The 27,656-nt window shown below is 41.9% G+C and overlaps 1 protein-coding gene across 1 annotated transcript in view; it reads left to right on the top strand.

Annotated features, from left to right (window-relative positions):
* The window catches only part of LOC137504725 (uncharacterized), a 189,301-nt gene extending 164,943 nt beyond the window's left edge, over positions 1-24,358 (top strand). Inside the window, exons 8-9 of the mRNA XM_068233309.1 lie at positions 17,176-17,290; positions 24,263-24,358. Of these exons, the coding sequence (XP_068089410.1) occupies positions 17,176-17,290; positions 24,263-24,358 (211 nt within the window). The remainder of the gene's footprint in view (positions 1-17,175; positions 17,291-24,262) is intronic.
* Positions 24,359-27,656: the final 3,298 nt, after the last annotated feature.

The following is a 27,656-nucleotide window of genomic DNA, read 5'->3' as shown; positions in this document are numbered from 1 at the left end:
AAACACTTTCCTGGCAGTAAATGGCTTCTGAGAGCAGGAAAGAGATAAAAATGATCAATAGTTCATAGATTTAAGCTCTGGCATACTTCAATGAATGTATCATTGAGCAGAGACAATGAAACAGTAAAAACGTAAAAAGTAGATTTAAATATAGGATACAACTGTGGAAGAACTAAAAAAAAAAAGTAATTTTTAGGGGGACAGATAGAATTGTTTATCTCATTAGTTTATTTTCACCTTGGATGTCCTTTAACTTAATGTTACATTTTAGAGGTTACTGATTGACATAAGAAATGCCTAAAATTAACGTTATGCTGAATTCTGTAATGTTAGTGTTATACAGCTCTTCCAGTATATAAAGGATCTTTTCTGAGCAGCACTAAAAGTCAGAGCCGGGACAAGGTCCTCCAGCACCCAAGGCTGAGACACCAAAGTGCGCCCCTCCATCCCTGCCACCCCAGCCATCACACACTGATTGCTATTAGACTAAGAGGTGCCACAGGGCCCACAACCTCCCCAACACCTTAATATCTAGTTATCTGGCTTGCAGTCACTGCTATGTATCCCCTTTTCTTATTTATTTCTGCTTCAAACACAATTAGGAATGACAGCTGAATGAATTCTGCGCCCCCTCCTACACTGCGCCCTGAGGCTGGAGCCTCTCCAGCCTATGCCTCGGCCCGGCCCTGCTAAAAGTTATTGTGCGAGGACCGTGTAGCCAAAAAACCTTTATGCCAAACAGTTCACCTGCTGCTGCTGACACTGGTAGCATATACAGTATATGTGAGGCACCAGCCCAAGAAAACTATGGTCTGCTTAACTATCAAATCTACCATGTTAATAACCTGCCATAGGCACCCCAAATGATTTGCATGGTCTATAATAGCCATAGTTCCAAAAATAAAGTTACCTGTAACTACAAGCGTTGTTTAAGCTGCCAGATGCAGAATCTGAATGCCAGGATATAAAAAAGTGCTACTCAGCAGGTAGGAATTTTTTTTTTATGTTTGATTGGCATGAACCACTAATAAACAGTAAGAACAATTAACATTCATTCTACTTAAAATGCAATATAAGAGCCATTGCCCGGAGAGCACCCATTGAAGTCTTACTCTTTTCTCCCTATAGAACTTATTTGTATATTATGGTAATATCTGCACACCTTGGGCCATGATGCGTATTGAACAGAAATCACCTTTGTAAGCTTCACATTGACTTACCAATTTTTGAATATCATTGTTTCAACTTAAAAAGAACCATTGGCCAATTTCAAAATGGCCTAAGTGAATATATACATATTGATCTTGGTGTCTTTGATCTTTAATTGAATTTCATCATCAAGCAGAATGCAGGCAAATTGCATAATACATAACATTATCAAATATGGAAATATTTTGTATTTGCAGTGGGATTTCATTTACTGAGATTTTTTTGCTGTTAAAAAGTAAAAAAAAATTAACATAATCTAAAAAAACCTCTTTGATCAGAATAATGAAATAATAGTTAAAACGTACTAAATTAGGTAGAAATCAATATTATGGTAGCTAATAGCCAAAGGATGCCTGAAGTGCAGGCGGGAAATCTGTATCTGTTGCATCAAATATACAGCGCTGTGTACAAAGTTGGGAATAATAAAAATACATCTATCAGCTGTGCTGAGATACATCAAGCACTACATGGTGCCATGATATTCATAGTCATTCTCATTACATGAAACATTTACTTCCTCACAAGGGAGCAGGTGTATTTGGAGGCTTGGATTTGGAACTGGTGATCAACTTCCACGTGCACTTATCAGGAGGGGTGAGTGGTTTGAGCTCAGGGATATCGGGGGGATTGCAGATTGCCAAACATGAATGATGAAAGGTAAGTATCATTTAAGATCATCCATTGATAAGGAGGGTTAAGGTTGGGGGATTTCATTTGGTGATAGAAGGTTAGGATTAAAGATGAACTAAAAAATAGTAGTGGAGGGGTTAATACATTGCAAAGTGAGAAGTTACAAAATAGAAGATAGGTCAAGAATCAAGAAATGATCGATAGTTGCCAAGTAATTCATTCATGTTTGATCCACCATGGGTCTGTGGGGGTCATCATCTTTGCTAGTAGTAGACACCCAATACCAATTTTATAGATAATCTAAAATGTTATATATATATATATATATATATATACACACGCACACACACGCAGAGGGAGATACTGCTTGCATGGCCATTCTTAACAGCTGTTATTTCCCAGAATGCAATAAGGTTCACAAAAGGAAACTTGCAGGGCCATGGCCCTTTGTATGTATTATGCCACTGCTGGTGAGTTGGGCCCATGTAGAGCTGAATGAGTTGTAGCAACCAGGGCCGCGCCTGGGCGGGTGCTGCGGGTGCATTGCACCCAGGCGCTGGCCTCTGACAGGCGCCGGCGGGTCTACCATCTTATCTGTTATTATGAGGATCTCCCCACTCCCAGCGACACACTGTGCGGGCGGCTGTGCCTGACGTCACATGTAGACGTCGGCGCAGCCCAATGGGGAAACAAGCAGCCCACCTGACCTCACGTCGTTGACGGGGGTAGGAGCCACAGCCTCAGCGTGTACCGCGGCAGCCCGCCCGACCCGACCCGAGGTGCGTGCGTCACGTGGACAGAGCGGTGAGCCAGAGTAGAGTCTAGAGAGACTCACTCTGAGAGAAAGACTAGCAGCGCCGCCAGCACAGACACAGTGAGTGCCCGCAGCCCGGCCCGCTCCTCCTAATGCACCACCGTGGCCACAGTCAGCTCTGCAGCCGCCTGCCTGTCTGCCAGTGCCTGCCTATATCTTCCTACCTCCTCCACCCAGACCCAGCCAGAGGTGAGTTGCTGTGCTGCCATTAAGATTGCATTTGTGGGGAAATCTGGCTGCCATTAAGATTGCATTTGTGGGGAAATCTGGCTGCCATTAAGCTTGCATTTGTGGGGAAATCTGGCTGCCATTAAGATTGCGTTTGTGGGGAAATCTGGCAGCCATTAAGATTGCATTTGTGGGGAAATCTGGCTGCCATTAAGCTTGCATTTGTGGGGAAATCTGGCTGCCATTAAGATTGCGTTTGTGGGGAAATCTGGCTGCCATTAAGATTGCGTTTGTGGGGAAATCTGCTGCCATTAAGATTGCGTTTGTGGGGAAATCTGGCTGCCATTAAGCTTGCATTTGTGAGGAAATCGGCTGCCATTAAGATTGCATTTGTGAGGAAATCGGCTGCCATTAATTCTTAATGGCAGCAGATTTACCCACAAATGCAATCTTAATGGCAGCCAGATTTCCCCACAAATGCAAGCTTAATGGCAGCCAGATTTCCCCACAAATGCAATCTTAATGGCAGCCAGATTTCCCCACAAATGCAATCTTAATGGCAGCACAGCAACTCACCTCTGGCTGGGTCTGGGTGGAGGAGGTAGGAAGATATAAGCAGGCACTGGCAGACAGGCAGGCGGCTGCAGAGCTGACTGTGGCCACGGTGGTGCATTAGGAGGAGCGGGCCGGGCTGCGGGCACTCACTGTGTCTGTGCTGGCGGCGCTGCTAGTCTTTCTCTCAGAGTGAGTCTCTCTAGAAAAGGAAATCTGGCTGCCAATAAGACTGCATTTGTGGGGAAATCTGGCTGTCATTAAGATTGCGTTTGTGGGGAAATCTGGCTGCCATTAAGATTGCATTTGTGGGGAAATCTGGCTGCCATTAAGATTGCGTTTGTGGGGAAATCTGGCTGCCATTAAGATAGCGTTTCAAAACGGCATAGCAATAACAGACGCTGTTTCGGGACTCAGCCCTTTCTCAAACTGCAATAGCCTAAATACACACCCGTGCACAAAATCTTAAATACACCCGCCCCCAATAAAACACCAATCGGTGTCCTGCTGGGTGGAGCCTATGTGGCGGACCTGATGGGGAACAGTTATCTTAATATGTAAATCAGCAGAAGCATCATCAAAGCATTTACCTGTCAGCCAAAGAAAGATTCAACGAACGTGCGCTCATGGGAAGCCGCACGGAGGAGGAATTCTATAGTGTGACGTCAGGCCACTTCCGCCCCATGCGCCGATTGAACCAATCAGCGGCCGCTGGGATACCGGAAGTCCGTAGGCGTCGTGGAGCGCATCTTCTTGCGTCCCACTTATACCAAAACATCCGGCGCTCACCGGAAGTTACATACACGCGTCTATCTGGGTCACTGGTAGCCAGGCAACAAGCCTGGACCTAAACACCGGGGCCCAGAATTCAATAAACAAACCGTCTCTCCATATCCTGACCACAGAGCGGGGGGCACTCCGACATACATAAGTAAACATAAGCAAACATAGACACCCCACCGCACACAACATGAGCGCTGATTGACAGGGTCTAGAATAGATGTAACGGTCGCAGATGTCACCCACTGGAGCCATAAAATGAAGAGACAAAAAAGGGACAAAAATGAAAAACTAAAAAAATTCAAAATTACAAAAAATATAAAGTGACAGGCAAATACTTGTATACTACACCTCACATCAGGCCAACCACACCGACAACCCAGGGGTACCTAAAAACAAGAAATGCACAATAATTAATATTAAGAAACATGTAAGTAGATCAATCATCTATATGGACAGGTTAATACATTCAGGAACCGATGTTATCAGAACGAGTAACAAATGTCGTAATGCATGGAGACAATCAGGCCCGTATACAAAACCCCAAATCATATTCCCGATTCAATCCTTTTGGTTCTAGGGTTCCCAACCTCCTAATCCAAGCCGCCTCCTTCTTAAGTAGTGCAGTCTCCCTATTTCCTCCCCGCCAACTTAAAGGAACAGAGTCAATCACCATCACTCTAAGTTGTGATACTGAATGCCTCAGAGTGGTAAAGTGTTCTGAAACAGATTGGCCCTTAAGTCTGTTACGGATTGCCGATTTGTGCGATGAGATACATTCTTTTAATCTTTGGGTGGTCATGCCTACATACGCAAGGCCACAAGGGCACTTGAGCATGTAGACCACGTAGCTAGAGTCACATGTATAGCGCTGATGGAGAACAAACTGAGTGCCCAGAGATGGATGGGTAAACGTATTACCCTTAATAACCATTCCACACATGTGGCATCCTAGGCATGGAAACATGCCCACATTTCTGGTATTGGGCACAATCTGTTCCTTCAATTTTAATTTGTCGCGAATAGTGGGCGCCCGTTTGAATGACATAAGTGGGGGGTATCGAAATTCGGGGACAAAAGGAAAACCATCCGTGAGGATCCTCCAGTGCCTGCGGATAATCCGTGACACAACGTCACTGCAGGCACTGAAGGTCGACACGAAGGGCATCCGAGGGCCAATCAATTTACATCTATTTCCAATCCTAGGTTCCAGGGTGGACACAGGGTAACCTCTCTTCCTAAATTTTCGGGCCATTTCCTTCTTACGTAACTCACGTATTGGTTCATCACTGACTATCCTCTCAATTCTATTCAATTGACTAGAGGGGATACTGTTCTTAGTACTGGTTGGGTGAAAACTCCTATAATGGAGTAAGGAATTGCGATCAGTGTCTTTAATGTATAAGTCAGTATTAAGTCTATATGTTCTATAGGTTCTTCCTCTGTCTCAAAACTCATGGACTCATTTTCTTCTTGGAAGATTCTCCTCCTGTGGCGCCTCCCCCCTCGGTGATTCCTCCTCCTCCGCAGTTTGGGGAGACATCACGAGAGGATACGCAGGCACTGGAGGATCCTCACGGATGGTTTTCCTTTTGTCCCCGAATTTCGATACCCCCCACTTATGTCATTCAAACGGGCGCCCACTATTCGCGACAAATTAAAATTGAAGGAACAGATTGTGCCCAATACCAGAAATGTGGGCATGTTTCCATGCCTAGGATGCCACATGTGTGGAATTGTTATTAAGGGTAATACGTTTACCCATCCATCTCTGGGCACCCAGTTTGTTCTCCATCAGCGCTATACATGTGACTCTAGCTACGTGGTCTACATGCTCAAGTGCCCTTGTGGCCTTGCGTATGTAGGCATGACCACCCAAAGATTAAAAGAACGTATCTCATCGCACAAATCGGCAATCCGTAACAGACTTAAGGGCCAATCTGTTTCAGAACACTTTACCACTTTGAGGCATTCAGTATCACAACTTAGAGTGATGGTGATTGACTCTGTTCCTTTAAGTTGGCGGGGAGGAAATAGGGAGACTGCACTACTTAAGAAGGAGGCGGCTTGGATTAGGAGGTTGGGAACCCTAGAACCAAAAGGATTGAATCGGGAATATGATTTGGGGTTTTGTATACGGGCCTGATTGTCTCCATGCATTACGACATTTGTTACTCGTTCTGATAACATCGGTTCCTGAATGTATTAACCTGTCCATATAGATGATTGATCTACTTACATGTTTCTTAATATTAATTATTGTGCATTTCTTGTTTTTAGGTACCCCTGGGTTGTCGGTGTGGTTGGCCTGATGTGAGGTGTAGTATACAAGTATTTGCCTGTCACTTTATATTTTTTGTAATTTTGAATTTTTTTAGTTTTTCATTTTTGTCCCTTTTTTGTCTCTTTATTTTATGGCTCCAGTGGGTGACATCTGCGACCGTTACATCTATTCTAGACCCTGTCAATCAGCGCTCATGTTGTGTGCGGTGGGGTGTCTATGTTTGCTTATGTTTACTTATGTATGTCGGAGTGCCCCCGGCTGTGGCCGGGATATGGAGAGACGGTTTGTTTATTGAATTCTGGGCCCCGGTGTTTAGGTCCAGGCTTGTTGCCTGGCTACCAGTGACCCAGATAGACGCGTGTATGTAACTTCCGGTGAGCGCCGGATGTTTTGGTATAAGTGGGACGCAAGAAGATGCGCTCCACGGACGCCTACGGACTTCCGGTATCCCAGCGGCCGCTGATTGGTTCAATCGGCGCATGGGGCGGAAGTGGCCTGACGTCACACTATAGTATTCCTCCTCCGTGCGGCTTCCCATGAGCGCGCGTTCGTTGAATCTTTCTTTGGCTGACAGGTAAATGCTTTGATGATGCTTCTGCTGATTTACATATTAAGATAACTGTTCCCCATCAGGTCCGCCACATAGGCTCCACCCAGCAGGACACCGATTGGTGTTTTTATTGGGGGCGGGTGTATTTAAGATTTTGTGCACGGGTGTGTATTTAGGCTATTGCAGTTTGAGAAAGGGCTGAGTCCCGAAACAGCGTCTGTTATTGCTATGCCGTTTTGATACAATAAAAGAGCTTTGATACCACTGCTAAGAGAGGTGCCGGTCCTACTTGCTTTTGGGATTGCTGCAGGTCTGTTTGGACACTAAGACCTTGACCAGGGCACACTCGAAGATTGCTACTATTTGTGGTGCTCCTTCTTTACATTGTTTGATATTAAGATAGCGTTTGTGGGGAAATCTCGCAGCCATTAAGATTGCGTTTGTGGGGAAATCTGGCTGCCATTAAGCTTACATTTGTGGGAAAATCTGGCTGCCATTAAGCTTACATTTGTGGGGAAATCTGGCTGCCATTAAGATTGAGTTTGTGGGGAAATCTGGCTGCCATTAAGATTGCGTTTGTGGGGAAATCTGGCTGCCATTAAGCTTGCATTTGTGGGGAAATCTGGCTGCCATTAAGCTTGCATTTGTGGGGAAATCTGGCTGCTATTAAGCTTGCATTTGTGGGGAAATCTGGCTGCCATTAAGATTGCGTTTGTGGGGAAATCTGGCTGCCATTAAGATTGCGTTTGTGGGGAAATCTGGCTGCCATTAAGATTGCATTTGTGGGGAAATCTGGCTGCCATTAAGCTTGCATTTGTGGGGAAATCTGGCTGCCATTAAGATTGCGTTTGTGGGGAAATCTGGCTGCCATTAAGATTGCGTTTGTGGGGAAATCTGCTGCCATTAAGATTGCGTTTGTGGGGAAATCTGGCTGCCATTAAGCTTGCATTTGTGAGGAAATCGGCTGCCATTAAGATTGCATTTGTGGGGAAATCGGCTGCCATTAAGTCTTAATGGCAGCAGATTTACCCACAAATGCAATCTTAATGGCAGCCAGATTTCCCCACAAATGCAATCTTATTGGCAGCAGTCGATTTCCCCACAAATTGTGGGGAAATCGACTGCTGCCAATAACATTGCGTTTGTGGGGAAATCGACTTCTGCCAATAAGATTGCTTTTGTGGGTAAATCTGCTGCCATTAAGATTGCCTTTGTGGGTAAATCTGCTGCCATTAAGATTGCCTTTGTGGGGAAATATGGCTGCCATTAAGATTGCCTTTGTGGGGAAATCTGCTGCCATTAAGATTGCCTTTGTGGGGAAATCTGGCAGCCATTAAGATTGCATTTGTGGGGAAATCTGCTGCCATTAAGATTGCATTTGTGGGGAAATCTGCTGCCATTAAGATTGCATTTGTGGGGAAATCTGCTGCCATTAAGATTGCATTTGTGGGGAAATCTGGCTGCCATTAACCTCCCTGGCGGTATGGACGAGCTGAGTTTATCCAGTAAAAACTTGCAAAAAGTGGTAATGACGAGCTGAGCTCGTCCATGCCGACAGGGAGATTTCCTGTTTCTCTGCCCCGCCGGCTGCATTTTTTTCTCATCAGAGGGATTCCCCAGGATGGCTGGATGCCTGACTGCACGCTGTGGGTAGCGATCTGTGCTACCCACAGCGTGCAGAACAAGCATCCAGCCACCCTAGGGAATCCCTGGGCAGCCAGCGGGGCAGAGAATGTGCAGGGGTTCCCCCTTGTATGCGGAGGCTATGTTGAGGTTGCATTTGTGGATTGCATTTGTGGGGAAATCTGCTGCCATTAAGTCTTAATGGCAGCAGATTTACCCACAAATGCAATCTTAATGGCAGCAGATTTCCCCACAAATGCAATCTTATTGGCAGCAGTCGATTTCCCCACAAATGCTATGTTATTGGCAGCAGTCGATTTCCCCACAAATGCTATGTTATTGGCAGCAGTCGATTTCCCCACAAATGCTATGTTATTGGCAGCAGTCGATTTCCCCACAAATGCTATGTTATTGGCAGCAGTCGATTTCCCCACAAATTGTGGGGGAAATCGACTGCTGCCAATAACATTGGAGTTGTAGGGAAATCGACTGCTGCCAATAAGATTGCATTTGTGGGTAAAATGGACTTCTGCCAATAAGATTGCATTTTGTGGTCGGCCGGCCCTCCACCATGTGGACTATTGTGCGCCACCGTCCTCAGTCTGATGTCCTCCTTTTCAGGGTGTGATGTCCTCCTTTTTGGGGTTCTGCAAGTGGCCGCCCTAGCTCTTTGCAGGACTCAGCCTGAGGCTTCCTGGCTGTCATTGTCACCACTGTCCCAGACTGCGCTACTGACTGCACTGCATGCTGCTAACACTATGCTATCCCCGGTGCAGCGGCATGTATGACTGGTTATCTTGTGCTGCGGAACTACAACTCCCAGCAAGCCTGCCTCCCCTGGACCTCCCTAGATGTGGCTTCACAATACACTTGCAAGTCGATCCATAGCAGCTACAGACCAGGGAGATGACAGGGCTTGCACAGACTTGTAGTTCTACCATTAAAAGTACACAGATACGTTAAAGCTCAGCAGTTAGCATCTAGAACAGGCATGAGCAAACTTGGCCCTCCAGCTGTTAAGGAACTTCAAATCCCACAATGCATTTGCCTTTATGCGGCATGACTGTGGCTGTCAGACTCCTGCAATGCATTGTGGGACTTTTAGTTCCTTAACAGCTGGAGGGCCAAGTTTGCCCATGCCTGATCTAGAAAGTACAGTGTGGCTGATAGAGATGGGATCTAATGTTCGACTTGCTAAGTTGTTTTTTATCTACATTCCCATTGTCGGACAAATGTTTTGTGTGTTCAGAAAGGCAGTAATGTAAACTGTATACTTTCCATCTTGGAGTATACTTTTGCAAATATTCAAGTGAACCTGAGATGATGAATAAAATTGTGTGCGCACATTATTACTAACTACGCGCTGATAGCTTGTACGCTGTATCTCGGACACCTGAAGTAAGTGTGAACTGTGTAGCGTATACATAGACTAAAGGGGGCCTCAGAATAGTAATCTGCCTAGGGCCCTATGGTTAAATCTGCTCTGATTCCCCCCCCCCCCTGTACCCCCTAGCTAACCCTAAAATGCTTCTTGTTCTACCCACTAAACTAATATCCTACTAATACTTTCCCTCTCCCATCACACCCTTTTTAGATGGACAGCAAAAAAACCAAGCTATCAGGCTTTCAAAACCTGCAGCGCAGAAAGCAAAAGGAAGAAGCCTTGAAAAAAAATCACTTCCTCTATAACTATTTTTTTACAGCCAGTGCAAACATCAGTGTCAGACTCTGAAAAACATCCCAGTGTTAAAGAAACCACACCATCAACATCAGCTTTAAGAGATGAGGAAAAAGCTGTTGGTGCCTGCCATGATGCTCTGCCATGTTTACATTGTAAACAGACCATTGAACCAATGGAGGAAGACAATTCTACAAATCCTTCAAACACTCTGTCAGCAGCAGAGATACCCAGTGCTAAACAAAGCACAAGTCCCATTTCACCGGACTCTGACTCTGAGGGCTGGTGCACACCAAAAACCGCAAGCAGATCCGCAAAATGCTAGCAGATTTTTAAACGCTTTTTTTTATTTTTATGAGGCATTTTGCTAGCGTTTTGCGGATTGCTGCTGCGGTTTTCAGTATAGTAGATTTCATATATTGTTACAGTAAAGCTGTTACTGAACAGCTTCTGTAACAAAAACGCCTGCAAAACCGCTCTGAACAGGCGTTTTTCAGAGCGGTTTGCGTTTTTCCTATACTTAACATTGAGGCAGAAACGCATCTGAAATCCAAAAAATGCCTCACCCAGGCATTTTTCGTTTCTGCAAAACGCCTGCCGCTCTGGTGTGCACCACCCCATTGAGATACATTGACCAAGCAGATCCGCAGCCGCAAGCGGATCTGAAAACGCCCAAAAAGCCGCTCGGTGTGCACCAGCCCTGAGGGCTGGTGCACACCAAAACCCGCTAGCAGATCCGCAAAATGCTAGCAGATTTTTAAACGCTTTTTTTATTTTTCTATGGCGTTTTGCTAGCGTTTTGCGGATTGCTGCTGCGGTTTTCAGTATAGTAGATTTCATATATTGTTACAGTAAAGCTGTTACTGAACAGCTTCTGTAACAAAAACGCCTGCAAAACCGCTCTGAACAGGCGTTTTTCAGAGCGGTTTGCGTTTTTCCTATACTTAACATTGAGGCAGAAACGCATCCGAAATCCAAAAAATGCCTCACCCAGGCATTTTTCGTTTCTGCAAAATGCCTGCCGCTCTGGTGTGCACCACCCCATTGAGATACATTGACCAAGCAGATCCGCAGCCGCAAGCGGATCTGAAAACGCCCAAAAAGCCGCTCGGTGTGCACCAGCCCTGAATCTGCTACAGGTCCTCATGAAGAATTGGTTGCTAAAGAAACATTGTTAACTTCAAATGATCCTGGTGTGTGGCCAGAAAAAATAGATGACAGGCTAAGGATAGTATTGATTAAAGCAGGCCCTGTTCAAGAGAAATCCTGTCAATTTCCCAAGGATGTTTCCAACAGGAACTTTTCTGTGTCATATTACCACAGGGTGTTAGACAATGGAGAAAAAATACCAAGAAATTGGTTAATGTATTCAATGGCAAACAATTCTGTGCAGTGCTTCCCATGCAGAATTTTTAACAGTGACACAATGACACTAGCCACTAAAATGGGCTTTAGCGATTGGCAGCATTTGTCCAGACATTTAAAGAGACACTGAAGCGGAAAAAAAATGATGATATTATGATTTGTATGTGTAGCACAGCTAAGAAATAAAACATTAAGATCAGATACATCAGTGTAATTGTTTCCAGTACAGGAAGAGTTGAGAAACTCCAGTTATCTCTATGCAAACAAGCCATTAAGCTCTCTGACTAAGTTAGTCGTGGAGAGGGCTGTTATCTGACTTTTATTATCTCAACTGTTCCTGGACTATTTACTTCAGAGGTCATTACTTCACAGATTGCTCTGAAAGACTCATTTTGAATGTTTAGTGTTGTGTAATCTGCACATATTATAGAATGATGCAATGTTAGAAAAAACACTATATACCTGAAAATAAAAAGTATGAGAATATTTTCTTTGCTGCTAATCTTCTAGTAATTATTCATAGTACACAACCAATTCACTATATCATATTTTTTTTTCCGCTTCAGTGTCTCTTTAAGCTGCCATGAAAAAAATACAGCTCATGTTCAAAACTATAAAAAATGGATGGATCTATCAAAGTCATTACAAAAAGGGACTACAATAGATCACATTAACCAATGAATCCTTGATCAAGAAGAAAAACGGTGGTATGAAGTCATAAAAAGGATAATCTACATTATTCAGTACTTGGCTGGACAGAATCTAGCATTACGAGGTAAAACCAGTCAATTATTTCAAAGAAATAATGGGAACTTTCTAAAATTATTTGAGATGATTGGTAAGTTTGATCCCATTGTTGCTGAACATATACAGAGAGTACAGTGCTCCATCTCAGAGCATTCCCACATGCCACACTACCTGGGGGACAAGATACAGAATGAAGTCATCACTATCCTTGGAACAAACATAAAAGACTTCATACTGGAAATGCTGAAGGAGGCAAAATATGATGCCATTATTCTTGATTGTACACCAGACACCAGCCATGTTGAGCAAATGAGCATCATTGTACGGTTTGTGGTTCTAAATGAACAGACCAAAAAAATTGAAATCCGGGAACATTTCTTGGATTTTTGCCCAATATCGGATTCATCAGCCAAAGGACTAACATCATTCTTGCTGAGCTATCTATCAGAAAATAACATCTCGATTCAAGACATGCGTGGTCAAGGATATGACAATGCTGCAAACATGAAGGGAAAGCATAATGGTTTGCAACAGAAGATACTGGAGGTAAATCCAAGAGCATTTTATGTTCCATGCACTGCACATACTCTTAATTTAGTTGTCAATGATGCAGCAAAGGTTTCATTCATGACTGTTGATTTCTTTGGTATAGTTCAATAATTGTACGTTTACGTTGCCTCATCCACACACCGTTGGGAAGTTCTTAAAAACCATGTTGATGGCCTCACTGTGAAACCACTTTCTGATACCAGATGGGAAAGCAGAGTAGAAGCAATCAAACCACTGCGCTATTTCCTTCCAGAGATATATGATGCATTGTACGAACTCTCAGAGGACGACCACAGAGATATTAAAACAAAACACCAAGCTTGTTCATTAGGAAGTAAATTAAAAACGTACAAATTCATTTGCTCTGTTCTCATCTGGTATGCAATTCTGTCTAAAGTTAACATAGTCAGTAAGCTCCTGAAACAGCCATCACTCAACATATCACAGTGTGTACTTGAGCTGGAAAAGTTGCACAAACATTTAGAAGAATACCGGTGTGATGAAGGATTTGAATCGGTTTTGGATGATGCCAAAGAGATTGCTGAAAAGCTTGATATAGGTACTGACTTTCCTCCTGCTGTATCAATTCGACCACGAAAGAGAAAAACCTTCTTTGACCATGAACATGAAGATGAACCACTGAAAGATCCAAAGCTTTATTTTAAAGTTAATTTCTTCTTCAGTATTTTGGACACAGCCATTCACTCTGTAAATGAGCGATTTACTTTGCTTCAAAGCCATTTTAAAACATTAGATTTTTTGTATCAAATACCAAGATTGGAGATGGACAGAAAACAAATCTTTAACTGCTGCCTAGATTTGCAAAACAAGCTGTCTGACACCGGAAAAAAGTCAGACATTAATGCTCTCGATTTGTCTGACGAACTGGATACAATTCAAACGTTTCTTAAACCGGATATGAGCATCAGTGACATACTACAATATATTCTGGAAAATAACTTAAAAAGCATGTTTCCAAATATTGGCATTGCTCTACGCATACTTCTGACCTTGCCAGTAAGTGTTGCTTCTGGGGAACGATCTTTTTCGAAGCTTAAACTAATTAAAAACTACCTCCGTTCCACAATGTCCCAAATGCGGCTTACAAATTTATCCAGAATAGCCATTGAGAGTGCCTTGTGTGAAGAGCTTGACATACATGACATTATAAAGAAATTTGCTGCTACCAAAGCACGAAGGGTTAATTTTGTTTCATGGTACGTTTGTGTTAATTTAATTATAATTAACATGCACCATTTTTGTTTTAGAGCATACTACTCTTTTAGTTCATATAATATTACTTTTAAGGTTTAAAAATGTTGTACATTTGTTTGCACTGTTAATATTTCTTAAATATTTTGTGATGTTTAAATGCTTATACGAGTAGGGGTGGATCAGCACCACCTCACAATGTTGGTATATGCTTTTTGTTTAATTTTTTTGTTATAAAAAAAGTTTTCTTTGTTTTGAACATGGTAATGTCTGTCTAGTCAGTTTATTTATCTTTAGATTGGAAAATGGATTAGGTCATTGCTATGCATGGAAGAGGGGTAGGAATGGGGTATCACATGCATGCGTAAAGAGGTGGAAGGTGTGGGTGTGATTAGGCAGGACATGGGTGTGGTTATGTGGTTGGGCACGGTTCATTTAACCACTCCCATAGGCGCCAGAGAAAATCTTTCACCCAGGTGCCAGGCACCCCAGGCTCACCCCTGGTAGCAACTCAGACGGAGAAGTCATTTAGGGTATAGCAATCGCCAGCACCCGAATTACCCAATGTATGGGCCGCGGACTATAGCATTAGTGCTATAGTGGCACCCAACTCAGGCGCCACGTGGCCCACCAGCTTTATATGCCTCTGACATCACACTGTGGGAGAGTTTCACCAATATATTAGCCACACAGACCCCCCTTGATGATCTATTCAAAAAAAGGTAAAGATTGTTCATGGGAAAAGGGGTATCTGTTACTGATTGGGATAAAGTTCAATCCTCTTTAAATATCACAGACTGAGATTTTGTTAGAAAGAGGATACAGGTGTCAGAAAACGGAGTTTCCTAAAGTTAGCATTATTATTGTTTAGTATTTATATAGCGCCGACATCTTCCGCAGTGCTGTACAAAGTATATTGTCTTGTCACTTAACTGTCCCTCTGAGGGGTTCACTATCTAGTCCCTACCAATATGTCAGGAACCGGCCCCAAGGCAAGCTTGCAGAGACAGTTCCTGACTGGCGGTTTTCTCATTTTGACTAGATCGAGAGGGAAAGCTTATTCAAGCTAACTCAAGGCTGTCACCCCTCAACAACACTTCACTCTGCCACCACTAGCTGCTGCTAGACACTTCGACAATTCCCACTCTGCTGTCGAGTGGTCTGCACGCAGTCCAGCGTTTTCATATGTGGGTCAGCTTTGCACTTTGGCCAAAATACGGGAATGCCACACACACATGAACTCTCACGCGGTATAAGCATCAAGAGAGAATTTTTTAATAAAGAAAGAGGTTAGGTTCTGAAATTCATAAAGGAAGGAAAATTGTGGGTTATGAAGAGGACTGTCATAGCATAGGAGGTTAAGGTTAACTGTCCAAATACCAAACCCTTTATAAAAACAGCACTGCATAGCTGAGATAGCAACAGTAATGGAATCATGCAGCCAAAATTTGATGTTGGCACTGGAACAAGCTGTGCCAAATCCCCACATTCATCATTCTATATCACAGTATGGCTTTATTTAGCCTTTATGCAATATTAAAATAAACACACAAGCTAGGGAAAGCTCTCATCAGCTACTTTTTTCTTTCTAGTATTTATATACCAATGAGATAATCTGCTTTGCCTTAAGGTGGCCATTAACCTCCCTGGCGGTAAGCCCGAGCTGAGTTCGGGCTATGCCGCCGGGAGGCACCGCTCAGGCCCCGCTGGGCCGATTTGCATAATTTTTTTTTGTTACACGCAGCTAGCACTTTGCTAGCTATGTGTAACCTCCGATCGCCGCCGCTACCCGCCGATCCGCCGCTATACCCGTCGCCAATCAGTGCCAGGCAGCGCTGTGGGGTGGATCGGATTCCCCTTTGACGTCACGACGTCGGTGACGTCATCCCGCCCCGTCGCCATGGCGACGGGGGAAGCCCTCCAAGAGATCCCGTTCTTTGAACGGGATCTCTTGATCTCCGTTCGCCGAAGGCGATCGGAGGGGCTGGGGGGATGCCGCTCAGCAGCGGCTATCATGTAGCGAGACATTGTCTCGCTACATGAAAAAAGAAAAAAAAATTGAAAAAAAAGGTATTTGCTGCCCCCTGGCAGATTTTGACAAACCGCCAGGGAGGTTAATGATACAATCTTGATTGTGCAAGCTTACAATTTCTTTGTAATATGGGGGACTTTTGAAAGCATCCATGCAACATATATTCACTGAATTTACCATTCTACTACATAGAATTGGGAAGATTTTACAATCAAGATTGTGACATTGATGGGCACCTTTACAATGAACATTTTGCACTTCACAACAGTCTTTGCCTTTATGTAGCTTTCCAAATGTCCCCACCATCGTCATACAACTTTGAAATCTATTTTACACAAAAGCCATAATCCTGACATATATTCTTCTGGACTATGAGAGCAGAGTGAAATTGCAGCAAAAATGCATGCATATATGCTGTAACTTTCATGGACACAGAATTGCAATACTAGGTTTTGTCTGAAGACAGATCCACTTGTGTAAAGCATCATTGCTAACTGTTAGTGTGCTGCACAATTATCCTGCCAAGTGGATCCAGCCTCCATTCAGATAGTGAATTTATGTAAACCAAACCTCGAGTGTCACTTCTGCAAGTCTGTAGAGCAAATCAGCATGGGATCTATCCACTCTTTGTAAAAGAATCATTCACAGATACATTTCTGAAGCACTACAAATCCTAGCTGGCTCTATCATGTGAATGAACTACATTCTGCTAACCCACTCAGTAATTTCTGTATTCAGAACATGCGCACTCTTGCTAATCTATAATTATACAGTACTTTCACTTTTGTAAGTGATTGCTGACATAATCCTTCTGTGCATGGCAAAGTACACTAAATTAGAAACATATTTGTGTTGAATGCATACAATTCTTAGAATTTCAAAGCTATAGACTCTTACTGGTGTCCAATATAAAGCTATAGACTCTTACTGGTGTCCAATATAAAGCTATAGGCTCTTACTGGTGTTCATTATAACTTTTTAGGAATTGCCTTGATTCTCAAGCTTTTCAGAAATATGGACTATTCATATCTAGAAGTCAGCCTGGAGTGTCATTTCTCACACAGTGCAAGCTGGATCACAAAGGAAGACAAGATCAGGTAATGTGTAACCTCTGTTCTTATTTAAACAACCAATGCCACACTTTGGGGTATATTCACTAAACTGGGGGTAAGGAGAATAACGTGCTTAAAGGCCCGAACCCACCACGCAATTTTCCTGACAGTTTTTCTGATGACTGGCGATTTTTTAGAGTGACGAGCTGTTTCTGCGATCTCATGACGTGGGTACAGGCGCGCAATCATGTGAATGACATTTTGCGATGCACGACAATATTGGCCACCACAGCAGATCGGATCTTTAAGATCCCCAACAACTCAGTGCAAAGTACCACAATCGCTTGACTTCCTGTTCTCACCCTTCAAAGAGGAGGGGCGGAACAAGCATCATACCATAAACAGTTGTAGATAATTAATAAATCATAATGGTACAAGATGTGCTAGGGGCAGCACCAGACAACTACAAAACCACAAGAAGTACCCCAAAAAACAGCACCACACGGACCAATAGAAAATAGAATAATCACATAATTTTTATTGAGACATTACAAGACACTGAATAAAACTTACTTACAAAATAATCCACAGGTGATAAGCATGGTGTCACAAGCATGCAAATAGTACATATAGTAATTAACATCATAAATACATGGGCAAACTGATCAAAATCGTATAAATATATTGCCACGTAAACAAGAGGTGCCCAAAACATATTTATATAAATAATATATTGTAATATACAAAAATGATTGCTGTGTAAAAAATTGCAAGAGATTCAGGATACTCAATAATGGATTGGTGCAAAAAATGGGATGCCAGAAATAAGTTATGAAGTGCACTGGTGCTAGCAAAAATATATATTGTACACAGTGGTAAAGTGGAGTAAAAATGTTTAGGTTTATGGAGACAACACAACCTGAATTAGTGTACTGACAAACAAAGTAATACCACTGCTATGCTAACCAAAGATAAAGTGCAAAAGAGTTAGCAAACAGTGAGAGGGCAAGCCGCTCAAAACAAAAAGTGCTTACGTGCCAAGCAGATCAGGGAAGACTGGGGACACCAGCGCTAAAGGACATAATGGATCACATAGGAAACTCATGCCTCTTCTGAAGTGGGGGTTGCCCACATGATGCATTAAGGCCTTTAGAGCTGGTGTCCCATGGTCTTCCCTGATTTTCTTAATGTATCCGGCAGCGCTATACAAGATCGGCGATCCCTGGCCTCTGATTGGCCGGGGATCGCCGTTCTCTCATAGGCTAATGCTTATGAAAGAAGGAACAGGATGGATCACCGTCCTGTTCAATTCTGTGAATGGAGCGGAGAAAGGAAGGAGGAGGGAGGGAGGGAGAAACAGCTTGATACAGGCTGAGGAAAAAAAAAACAATGGCCACAGCGATCGGACACCTCCGGCGGTATGTCCCCTTACGGACAAAAAAAAAAGAGGTGAGTCCGATCGCTGGTCTCCATAGCTTGTCTGTGCAGGAGGCTGAAGAAACTGCACAGCCCAGCTGAGCTAAAAACAGTCTGGTCATTAGCGGGAGGGGGGGAGGAGGTAACACTGTGTTTGTCAAGTGGAGGGGGGTAACACTGTGGTCGTCAAGTGGTTAAAATGCATTTTATGACATGTTGTGAAAATATCACCTTGGAGAAAACTCATATGGGCCATTGAGTTTTAAAGGTAAAGAATACACATGACACGCTGATTAATTAGTAAAGATTAGTAAACAAGGGCCTTTGGTTAATTAATTTACTCTGGTTTGGTTAACGGTTTAAATTTAATGAGTTGGTTATTGTTATTCCTATTGAACTCCAATAAAGGGTCAAAGCCATTTTAATCACAGTTTTGATGTGTGGTTATTTATTATTTCTGCTACGTACCATGTGTTTCCTGTAGGTCCGGGGTGGTAAGTTGGGTTTTGGGGTGGGTCAGTACAGCATCACCAGAACATGGAAGCAGTTTGTAAACCAGATGATGTCATGGTTCAAAGGAAGTCTTTCTTGAATCTGCTAACAGTGTAGGGAATCCACTCAGTGTAATAAATCACAGCTGAAGCAGGAAATTTGGTTACTGTCATTGGCATCATTAAAAAATTGTGGCTATACTGTACTGTGAAATTTAGGCACTCATACAGCCCGTTACATATCAGGCTGCACTCACACTTAAATGTCACAGTGTAGCCACATTTTACAATGTGGCCTATGGCGACGCCCTAACATTATCGTAATTGGTGGTTTGATAACGGGGGTTGGTTAAGGTTAGGGGTGTGTGTGTGTGTGGGGGGGGGGGTGGCTAAGGTTAGGCATGAAGGGGAGTGTTTTTAAGGGTTAGGCATTGGGGAACAGTTTAGGTTAGGCTTTTGGGGGTGTTTTTAAGGGTTTGGAATGTGGTGAGGGAGGGCAGTTAAGGTTAGGCATCAGTAAGGGAGGGATCTGTGTGAGGACAGTGTTAGGGTAAGTTGTAGTGAAATATTGGTATTATTTGCAGATAATTTACAATGGAAATTTAAATGTTAACATGTAGAATATGGGTACATTTTATCGATATTCTATTTGTTGAAATCGGATGCCCAAATCTCCTTATGCCCCTTTTTCATGCACACCTCACAGCTTGCTACAGAATGAAATGGACAGGTTTATTTTATGTTGTATGAACACTCAATTAAGAACTCAATTGTACTTAGTCTTTTGGCAGAAGATTAGATTTACTACAAGAAGGTAACACTATATATATATATATATATATATATATATATATATATATATATATATATATATATATATATATATATATATATATATGCTGTTTACATTTTGCACATTAATTCATTATCTTTAAGATACCTTGCAATGTATTTTAGCTCAGATTTGCTGCCTTGTAAAATGAACAAACAAATGGCAGTCATATGTTGAAATTAGATGGAAAATAGGATAGGAAGGCTGAGAGTTAACCTATTGCTATTGTGTCATCTCTGTCAATTGAGGGCCATCTGTAATGTATGCAGCCACCTGGTGATTCCAATTAATCATCAGTCATCTGATGTGACACTAAAGAGATGGACGAAATGGTTTCATCCTGCCAAATCAGCTGCAAAGTGCATTCATTCAGGAACCATTGCCTGTCTGCAAGTCAATGTGACCAAATCAGATCACATGTATTTTGTACAGGGACTTTTGCACATGGGTATTTACCCTTTGTTGTTTTCTATGCCTGAAGTGCACCCGGTTCTGCTGTGGTTCAATATAACTCAATGCGGGTGAAAGGGTAAGTGTAGCTAGTAAACACCAATAAATTAATTGGTGGCTGGAGAAACAAAATGGAATTGACACATTCTATTTAGCAGTGTTTTTTTTAACCCAGCAGACAGCAACTTCAAGAAGCACCAAAATCCCTGCTCATTTTTATATTTTACAGACCCCTTTCCTTTTATTTGAGTAAAAGAAGGTTTCCATATCCAAATATCTGTATTGGGCATCCCATGACACCAAGGCCCATATGCAATTCCCTTTTTCTCCTGAGTTTTCTCCTAGGTGATATTTTCACAATTTGTCACACAATACATTTTAAGCCAACAGAAAGCAAGAAAATACTCAAAATACATTTGATAGCACTTTTTCAAAAAGGTTTTGCTACTTTTTCAATTGTAAAATGCTTAAAAGTTTGTTTAAAGAGAAGATGAAAATTATCTCCTAGGAGATAACTCAGGTGAAAAAGTTAATTGCATATTGGCCCAAGTGTGATTTGACCATTTCATACCACTCACTGCTCTGTGATACAACCAGGAAATGTACAGTTGATCATATAGGGCACTCATTCACATAATAAAACATTACTTTTTTGGTTTTCAATAGTTTTTTTTAATAATAATAACAACAACAACATAGTGCATGGTACATCTTGCAGATTAAATCATGTATAATACACAATTTTTAAGTGCATAACAAAGTGGTAACAAGCCATATCATTGTTGCTTCTATAAAGACCTCCTGCACATTATCTTCGAGTGTTTCTAACCAGGTCTACAGACATTTCTGAAGCATGAGCACAATGCTAATGGTAAGGATTGAGAATACAATATAAGTCTGGAACAGTAAAGAATTTGGGATGTTGAGAAAGGAAAGGTACTAACCATCCATCAGATAAATCCTTATTGGCTAGGGTGTGTGTGTGTTTGGGGGTAATATGCTCACTTTTTTGCTTTTTTGAACCTTTCTTTCAGGGAAGTGAAGGTTGGCATACCTAACTCTGAGTAGGTAATATGTTAGGTAGGGAGTATGATATGACTATTGATGGTTTGACACTCACCATCCTAGTCTTACGATTAAAGAGGTTGGTTTAGGCTATGGTGGTCTCCATAGACAATATGTAACAATGTTAACAGAACATTATAACAAAATGTCCCTAACTACATTTATAATAGCCAAAGTGAAAGGCTGATGGTAGACCTAGTAATTAGGGAACACTTTAGTCAGTATATTGGATTACTGTTCATAATAACAATCAAGGAATATAAGAAGGGAGGTCAAATAATAGAGAGTGAGTGTGGGGGAAGGGGGGGGGTGGGTGGGAAGGATAACTAAGAAAATAAGAAAAAGAAGTGGAAAGGTCATATAGCCCGGTCAAGTCTGTCTGTACCCACCATTTGAATGCATAAGGGTTGTCTAATGCTGCAGGGAGGTCTGGGTGGCTTACAAAGGACGAGAGGGGCCTATGTGGGGACATTACACCCTCAGAATATTTGCAATTGAAAACATAACTTTTAATATGAGTTAGAATTTAAAATCAGCCGTATCTAAATAAATTGAACTAGCCACAGAAATGCAGTCATCCAAGGTATGCAATGATTAGGTATAGGGCTTGGAGCATGCCTTGAAAAGGCCTAAAATCTCAAAGCAACTGACAGGGATAATTAGCTAGACTTATCTATAAACAGTATAGGTGGTCTGTACATGAAATTTAGTGAAAAGCGATTAGGTGGGGTCCCAGGGTGCTTCAAATAGGTCGTCCCTAAATTGGACACACCTAAGTGCTCTATATAAATTGGTGCCTACATACAACCCCCCTAAGAACCCTACATGTTTCGCTCCTTAACGGAGCTTCATCAGGGGAAAAGCCCAGTGTAAGAGCTGAGTGCTATAAACCATTTTGTTGAGTTGCTATAGTAGGGAGTGCTAACAACAAAGTACAATGGATTTGTACAAATACAGATTCAAATTATGCCATTAAATGGACAGAGAGTTTATGACAAGCTTATGATAAAGCTCTACATTGTGTTTGAGTGCGAGATAGATTGTAGTTCAGTTCCAACAGATGTCATTTTGATAAAAATAAAAACCTTTTAAGTTACTTACATTACTTATGCTACCAAGCCAAAATTTTAGAATATTTCCTTCTTCCAACCTTTATTGAAATTTAGATCCTGCAAAAAGTAGAAGACATAAGTAATCCCAAAAACGTGGTCTATATGTATTAAGTGGCATAAAGTTTGAAAAGTTTACAATCTTTAAGTAGACCATATTAGACCAAGGCAATTGCTTAAAGAAAAATTGTAAAACAGTGTACACATAAGCAGGGCTAAATAATTGTAATAAACACAACTAAATGTCTGCATCCATCACTGGGATCATAGCAGTCCACAATGAGAAGAATGGGAACAATAATGAAATAACAGATATGAAATGATATCTGAATAGATGCAGTTCTAGAGACAGCCTGTAAGCACACCTAATCCAGTCAGACTTAAGTCAGAGCACCTGATCTGCATGTTTGTTCAGGGTCTATAGCTAAAAGTATTATGCCTGGTACACACCATGCAATTTCTCATCAGATAGACTGGTCGAATCAGTTATTTTTGACAGGTCTAATTGGACCTCTGATCTTTCTTCTGATCAATTTTGTATAGATGTGATTGGAAAATCGATCAGAAAAATGGCAGAAATTGCATGGCATAATACTTTTAGCTTTAGACCATGAACAAACATGCACATCAGGTGCTCTGAAGTCTGACTGGATTAGCTACATGCTTGTTTCAGGTGTGTGATTCAGACACTACTGCAGTCTAAGAGATCAGCAGGGCTGCCAAGCAACTGGCATTGTTTAAAAGGAAATAAATATGGCAGCCTCCACATAACTCTCAGCCCAGGTGTACTTTAACATTCCCTGAATCCTGTACATCCTTCATTAAAGGGAATATCCGAGCTGCAAAATAAAATGACATATAATTACCCGGGGTTTCCTCCCTGGGTAAGTAGATGTCATTTTATTTTGCAGCTCGGACATTCCCTTTAATCAAGCCCATAACATCACTAAGCAATATGCAACAACGTATTAATGCAACACAAACGGAAATGTGTTATCTAAATTGAATTCCCAATGTTCAGCTGATGATGACCATAGAATATTACAGGAAATCAATTACGTGATGTCATTGTTGTAGTTATTATGGAGATGTAAAAGTTGTGAACTTATATGAGTCCATGTAGTATTTGTGAGCTGTTCCTGGAAGTCCTTATTGCTACCCATATCATATTACTTATTCCTCATCCCTAAATTGCACTTATCGGATACGTTGTAGTTAGAAATCAAAATTGAATTCCAGTGCTATATTTTAAAATTATATTGAAAATAAAATATTAACACCATAATATGGGCATTCAGCTACTTGAAATAAGCCTCTCTGTTGTAGAATATCCATTGTGATTGCTCACTACATCCTCTCCTCTGCAGCCTTTGTTTATGTTCTGTGCTTAATAGTGGCTATGTTGGATTGGTTGCATATAAATTATGATGCTTGATACCTGGCATTATGACCAGTAAGTGCAATGAAATCACGTTCCCATATTATGACTTCATAGGCTACTGAACGGACTTCCATAAAACTTTACCCTGTGCCGCAGAGTGGTCAGGAACTTACTTGTTTGCACTTAAGATGTTTAATATTGTATGAACTGTACCTGAGCTTTTCCCAGTAGCCTTTGTGTTCCATATTTTATGCTATTTGTTTTTCTTTTTAGAGCAAGGAGTCGATACAAGAACTAGTTAAACCGGAGAAGGATGAATTCAAGTCTTTGAGAAGTTCTGCTCACATTCTTGATAAACGAGAAGGTTAAAATAATAAAACCTATTCAAAGTTCTTAGCCAACTTGTACAACTGAACACTGGTACGTTACCATAGCAATGGCAGCAGTACATTTTCACAGTGGTGTATTCTAATGTTTCGAGTGACAAGACATCCTAATTTGGAAGTAGGAAACATGGACTACACAGTATATACATTTTCAAGACGACAGCTCATTTAATACTGTTTTGGGAACTCTACAATCCTGTCAATTTTAAAAAAGATTGCAATATTGAAACAGATGAGGACAAACTAGTATAAACTTATCCCCCTCCTCTTGTCATTTTTTTGCTGGAGCAAAGTGGTCTGTACATGCAGTTAGGCACCCATTATACCAAGTTAGAACTCTTTAATGAAGAAAAACATGCAGAGATATATCATACGCCGCCATCAGGAAATGCAGCTTACTTAGATCAGAACGTAACATAGAGAATACAGGAAATAACAATCCCATAAAGATCAACACCAAACTTTACACCAAGTGACATCTTGCGGATGTTTTACTAAACTGCAGTTTAAGGTAATATTGTTGTTAAATCTCTAAGATTTTCATACTCCTCTTTTAAAGTGGTACTGTACTTATATCCTAGCCTGTTTAAAAATTACACAAATAATGGAAGCCATACATTGGCAGATGGCCAACAGACTTGACCAACAGATACTGTAGATCCCTCTGAAATCTGATCAGAGAGGGATCTATTACTGCCACGCACTACAAATAGATTTGTAATAGATTTCACCATCATTTGTAAAGCCACTGCTGCAGTGCAAGGGCGACTGCTGGGCCCCCAGGTCTCTCCCCATCTAAAATATTCTACACCGGGGCTCATGCAGAATGTTGGCAGCTGAGCACGCACTCGCCTGTCCTCTGGTGTGCTCCTCCAGTGTCCTCTTTCTATTCCCACTGAGACCCAGCATCATGCAAGTTGTCACATAATGTATACACTGCCTGGTGACTGGGTACAGGCACCCTGGCAGGAAGGGGCGTACCAACAGACAGGTGAGTGGAGGTATCTTTCTGTTCAGATCGATCAAAAGTTTTGATCTATTTTTGGCAGGAAATCAATCGTAATTGCGATTGGGCAGTCATGTTGTGGCATCAATCTCCAGCAGATTTGATCACAATATTGAATCTGCTGGGGAAAATCAACAAGTATATGGGCAACTTAAGGTTCTGATCAATAATGCAGTATTCTATTACTGATTTTGTGTCTACTTCATCACACACTGTGATTTACTCCTTTTTGTCGTCAGCAGCTCTCCTCATTACAGTGTTTACAGATATAGTCAGTTGATTTACAGAGATAATTGTGAATATGAAGATTAACCCTGTAGAGACAATGGGGCAAGTTTGATTCAGATTACTCAAGCAGACACCAGCACAAATTGCAGCTTATTTACTATGAATATAAGTACATGTAAAATACATTTACAGCTTAGAAAAGTTTCCTAAAACAAAGATAGTCTTCACTATCACTGTGTACACAGAGGGTGGCCATGATGGGACCTCAGGTCATATGCTTCCTAAGCCAAACACAAAGGTCAGCACTTGGAATGAGAGGTCTTCTTTACTATGACACATAGCTTTACTTAAAAATACACCTGAACTGAGAGGGATACGTAGGCTGCCATATGTATTTCCCTTTAAACAATACTAATTGCCTGGCATTCTGCTGACCTCTCTGGCTGCTGTAGTATCTGGATGACACGCATGAAGCAAGCATGCGGCTAATCCACTCACACTTGAGTCTCAGCATCAGCACCTGATCTGCTTGTTCAGGGTCTATGACTAAAAGTATTAGAGTCAGCGAGTTGGCGAGACAGCCAGGCAACCTGCATTGTTTAAAAGGAAATAATTATGGCAGCCTCATTATCCCACTCAGCTTAGGTGTGTGATACCTGAAGTGACATGTGACATGATGAGATAGACATGGGTATTTACAGTGCCTAGCACACAAATAACTATGCTGTGTTCCTTTTTTTCTTTCTCTGCCTGAAAAAGAGTTAAATATCAGGTATGTAAGTGGCTGACTCAGTCCTGACTCAGACAGGAAGTGACTACAGTGTAACCCTTACTGATAAGAAATTCCAACTATAAAACACTTTCCTAGCAAAAAACGGCTTCTGAGAGCAAGAAAGAGGTAAAAAGGGGAATTTCTTATCAGTGAGGGTCACACTGTAGTCACTTCCTGTCTGAGTTAGGACTGAGTCAGCCACTGACATACCTGATATTTAACTCTTTCAGGCAGAGAAAGAAAAAAGGGAACACAGCATAGTTATTTGTGTGCTAGGCACTGTACATACACATGTCTATCTCATCATGTCACATGTCACTTCGGGTATCCTTTAAAAAGTAGATTTAAACATAAAATAAAACTATGGAATATCTTAAAAAGTCATTTTTAGGAGAAGGAAGCTAGATACAATCATTTATTTCTTTAGTTGATTTTCGCTTCGGGTGTCCTTTAAAGGTCTCTCCAGGGTATTTTCTATATTTAAAGCAATCCACAAAAAACCCCTGCGCTCGAATCCTGGTCTCCAACCAGTTCCACAAATCCTGGCTGTCTTTATGTTCCAATGCACGGCTCTGCTCCACTCTCAGGGGTGTGTGCAACTTTAAGACAAAAACATGGAGCGCTCCATAGTGCATTACCATAAAAACTTCTTTATTCCGCAATGTAAAAGTTATACTTACAAAATGTCTGATAAAAGTTCGCTTGTCAGCGGCAAGCCCCTCCGCTTAACTCCCCGGCGGCTAAGACACTCGCACTGTGGCCAGCAGCGCGGTCCGATGGTTTCCGTAGCTCGTCTCTAGGGGGTGGGCGTGGCTCACTCTGGACGTGCTTGTAGCGTCATTACGCGTTTCGGCGCTCTGCGCCTTCGTCAGATGACGCTACAAGCTGGATAACGCCTCTTATCTAACTGTGTGCCTCTGTGGTCATGGCAACACCTAGACGGCAAATGGGAGGCGCGCTGTGGTGGAGAGTGGGAGGGATGGTTTGTAGCTAGGCAACCCTCCACCGGCTTGTATATTATGGTATCAGAGCCGCTCTGCTGACCTCCGTGCGCGCATTAGTATCTACATAAACAGTTTAAATTACTGGACAACATGCCTATATAACAAAAAAAGGAAAGTGCAACATACATCCTACATATCTCCGCAGTGTACATATACATGGTGATACCTGTATGCATCTCTCCGTTTTTATGTCACATCTTCGTGACCTTAACAAGCTTAGTTATCCCATACATTCAGCGAGCAGTTCATGCTCATAAAAATACCACATTTG

Source organism: Hyperolius riggenbachi, chromosome 4 (assembly GCF_040937935.1).
Source record: "Hyperolius riggenbachi isolate aHypRig1 chromosome 4, aHypRig1.pri, whole genome shotgun sequence".
NCBI classification, from domain to species: Eukaryota; Metazoa; Chordata; class Amphibia; order Anura; family Hyperoliidae; genus Hyperolius; species Hyperolius riggenbachi.
Note: the sequence above shows the minus strand (reverse complement) of the source record. Positions and strands in the feature narration are given on the sequence as shown.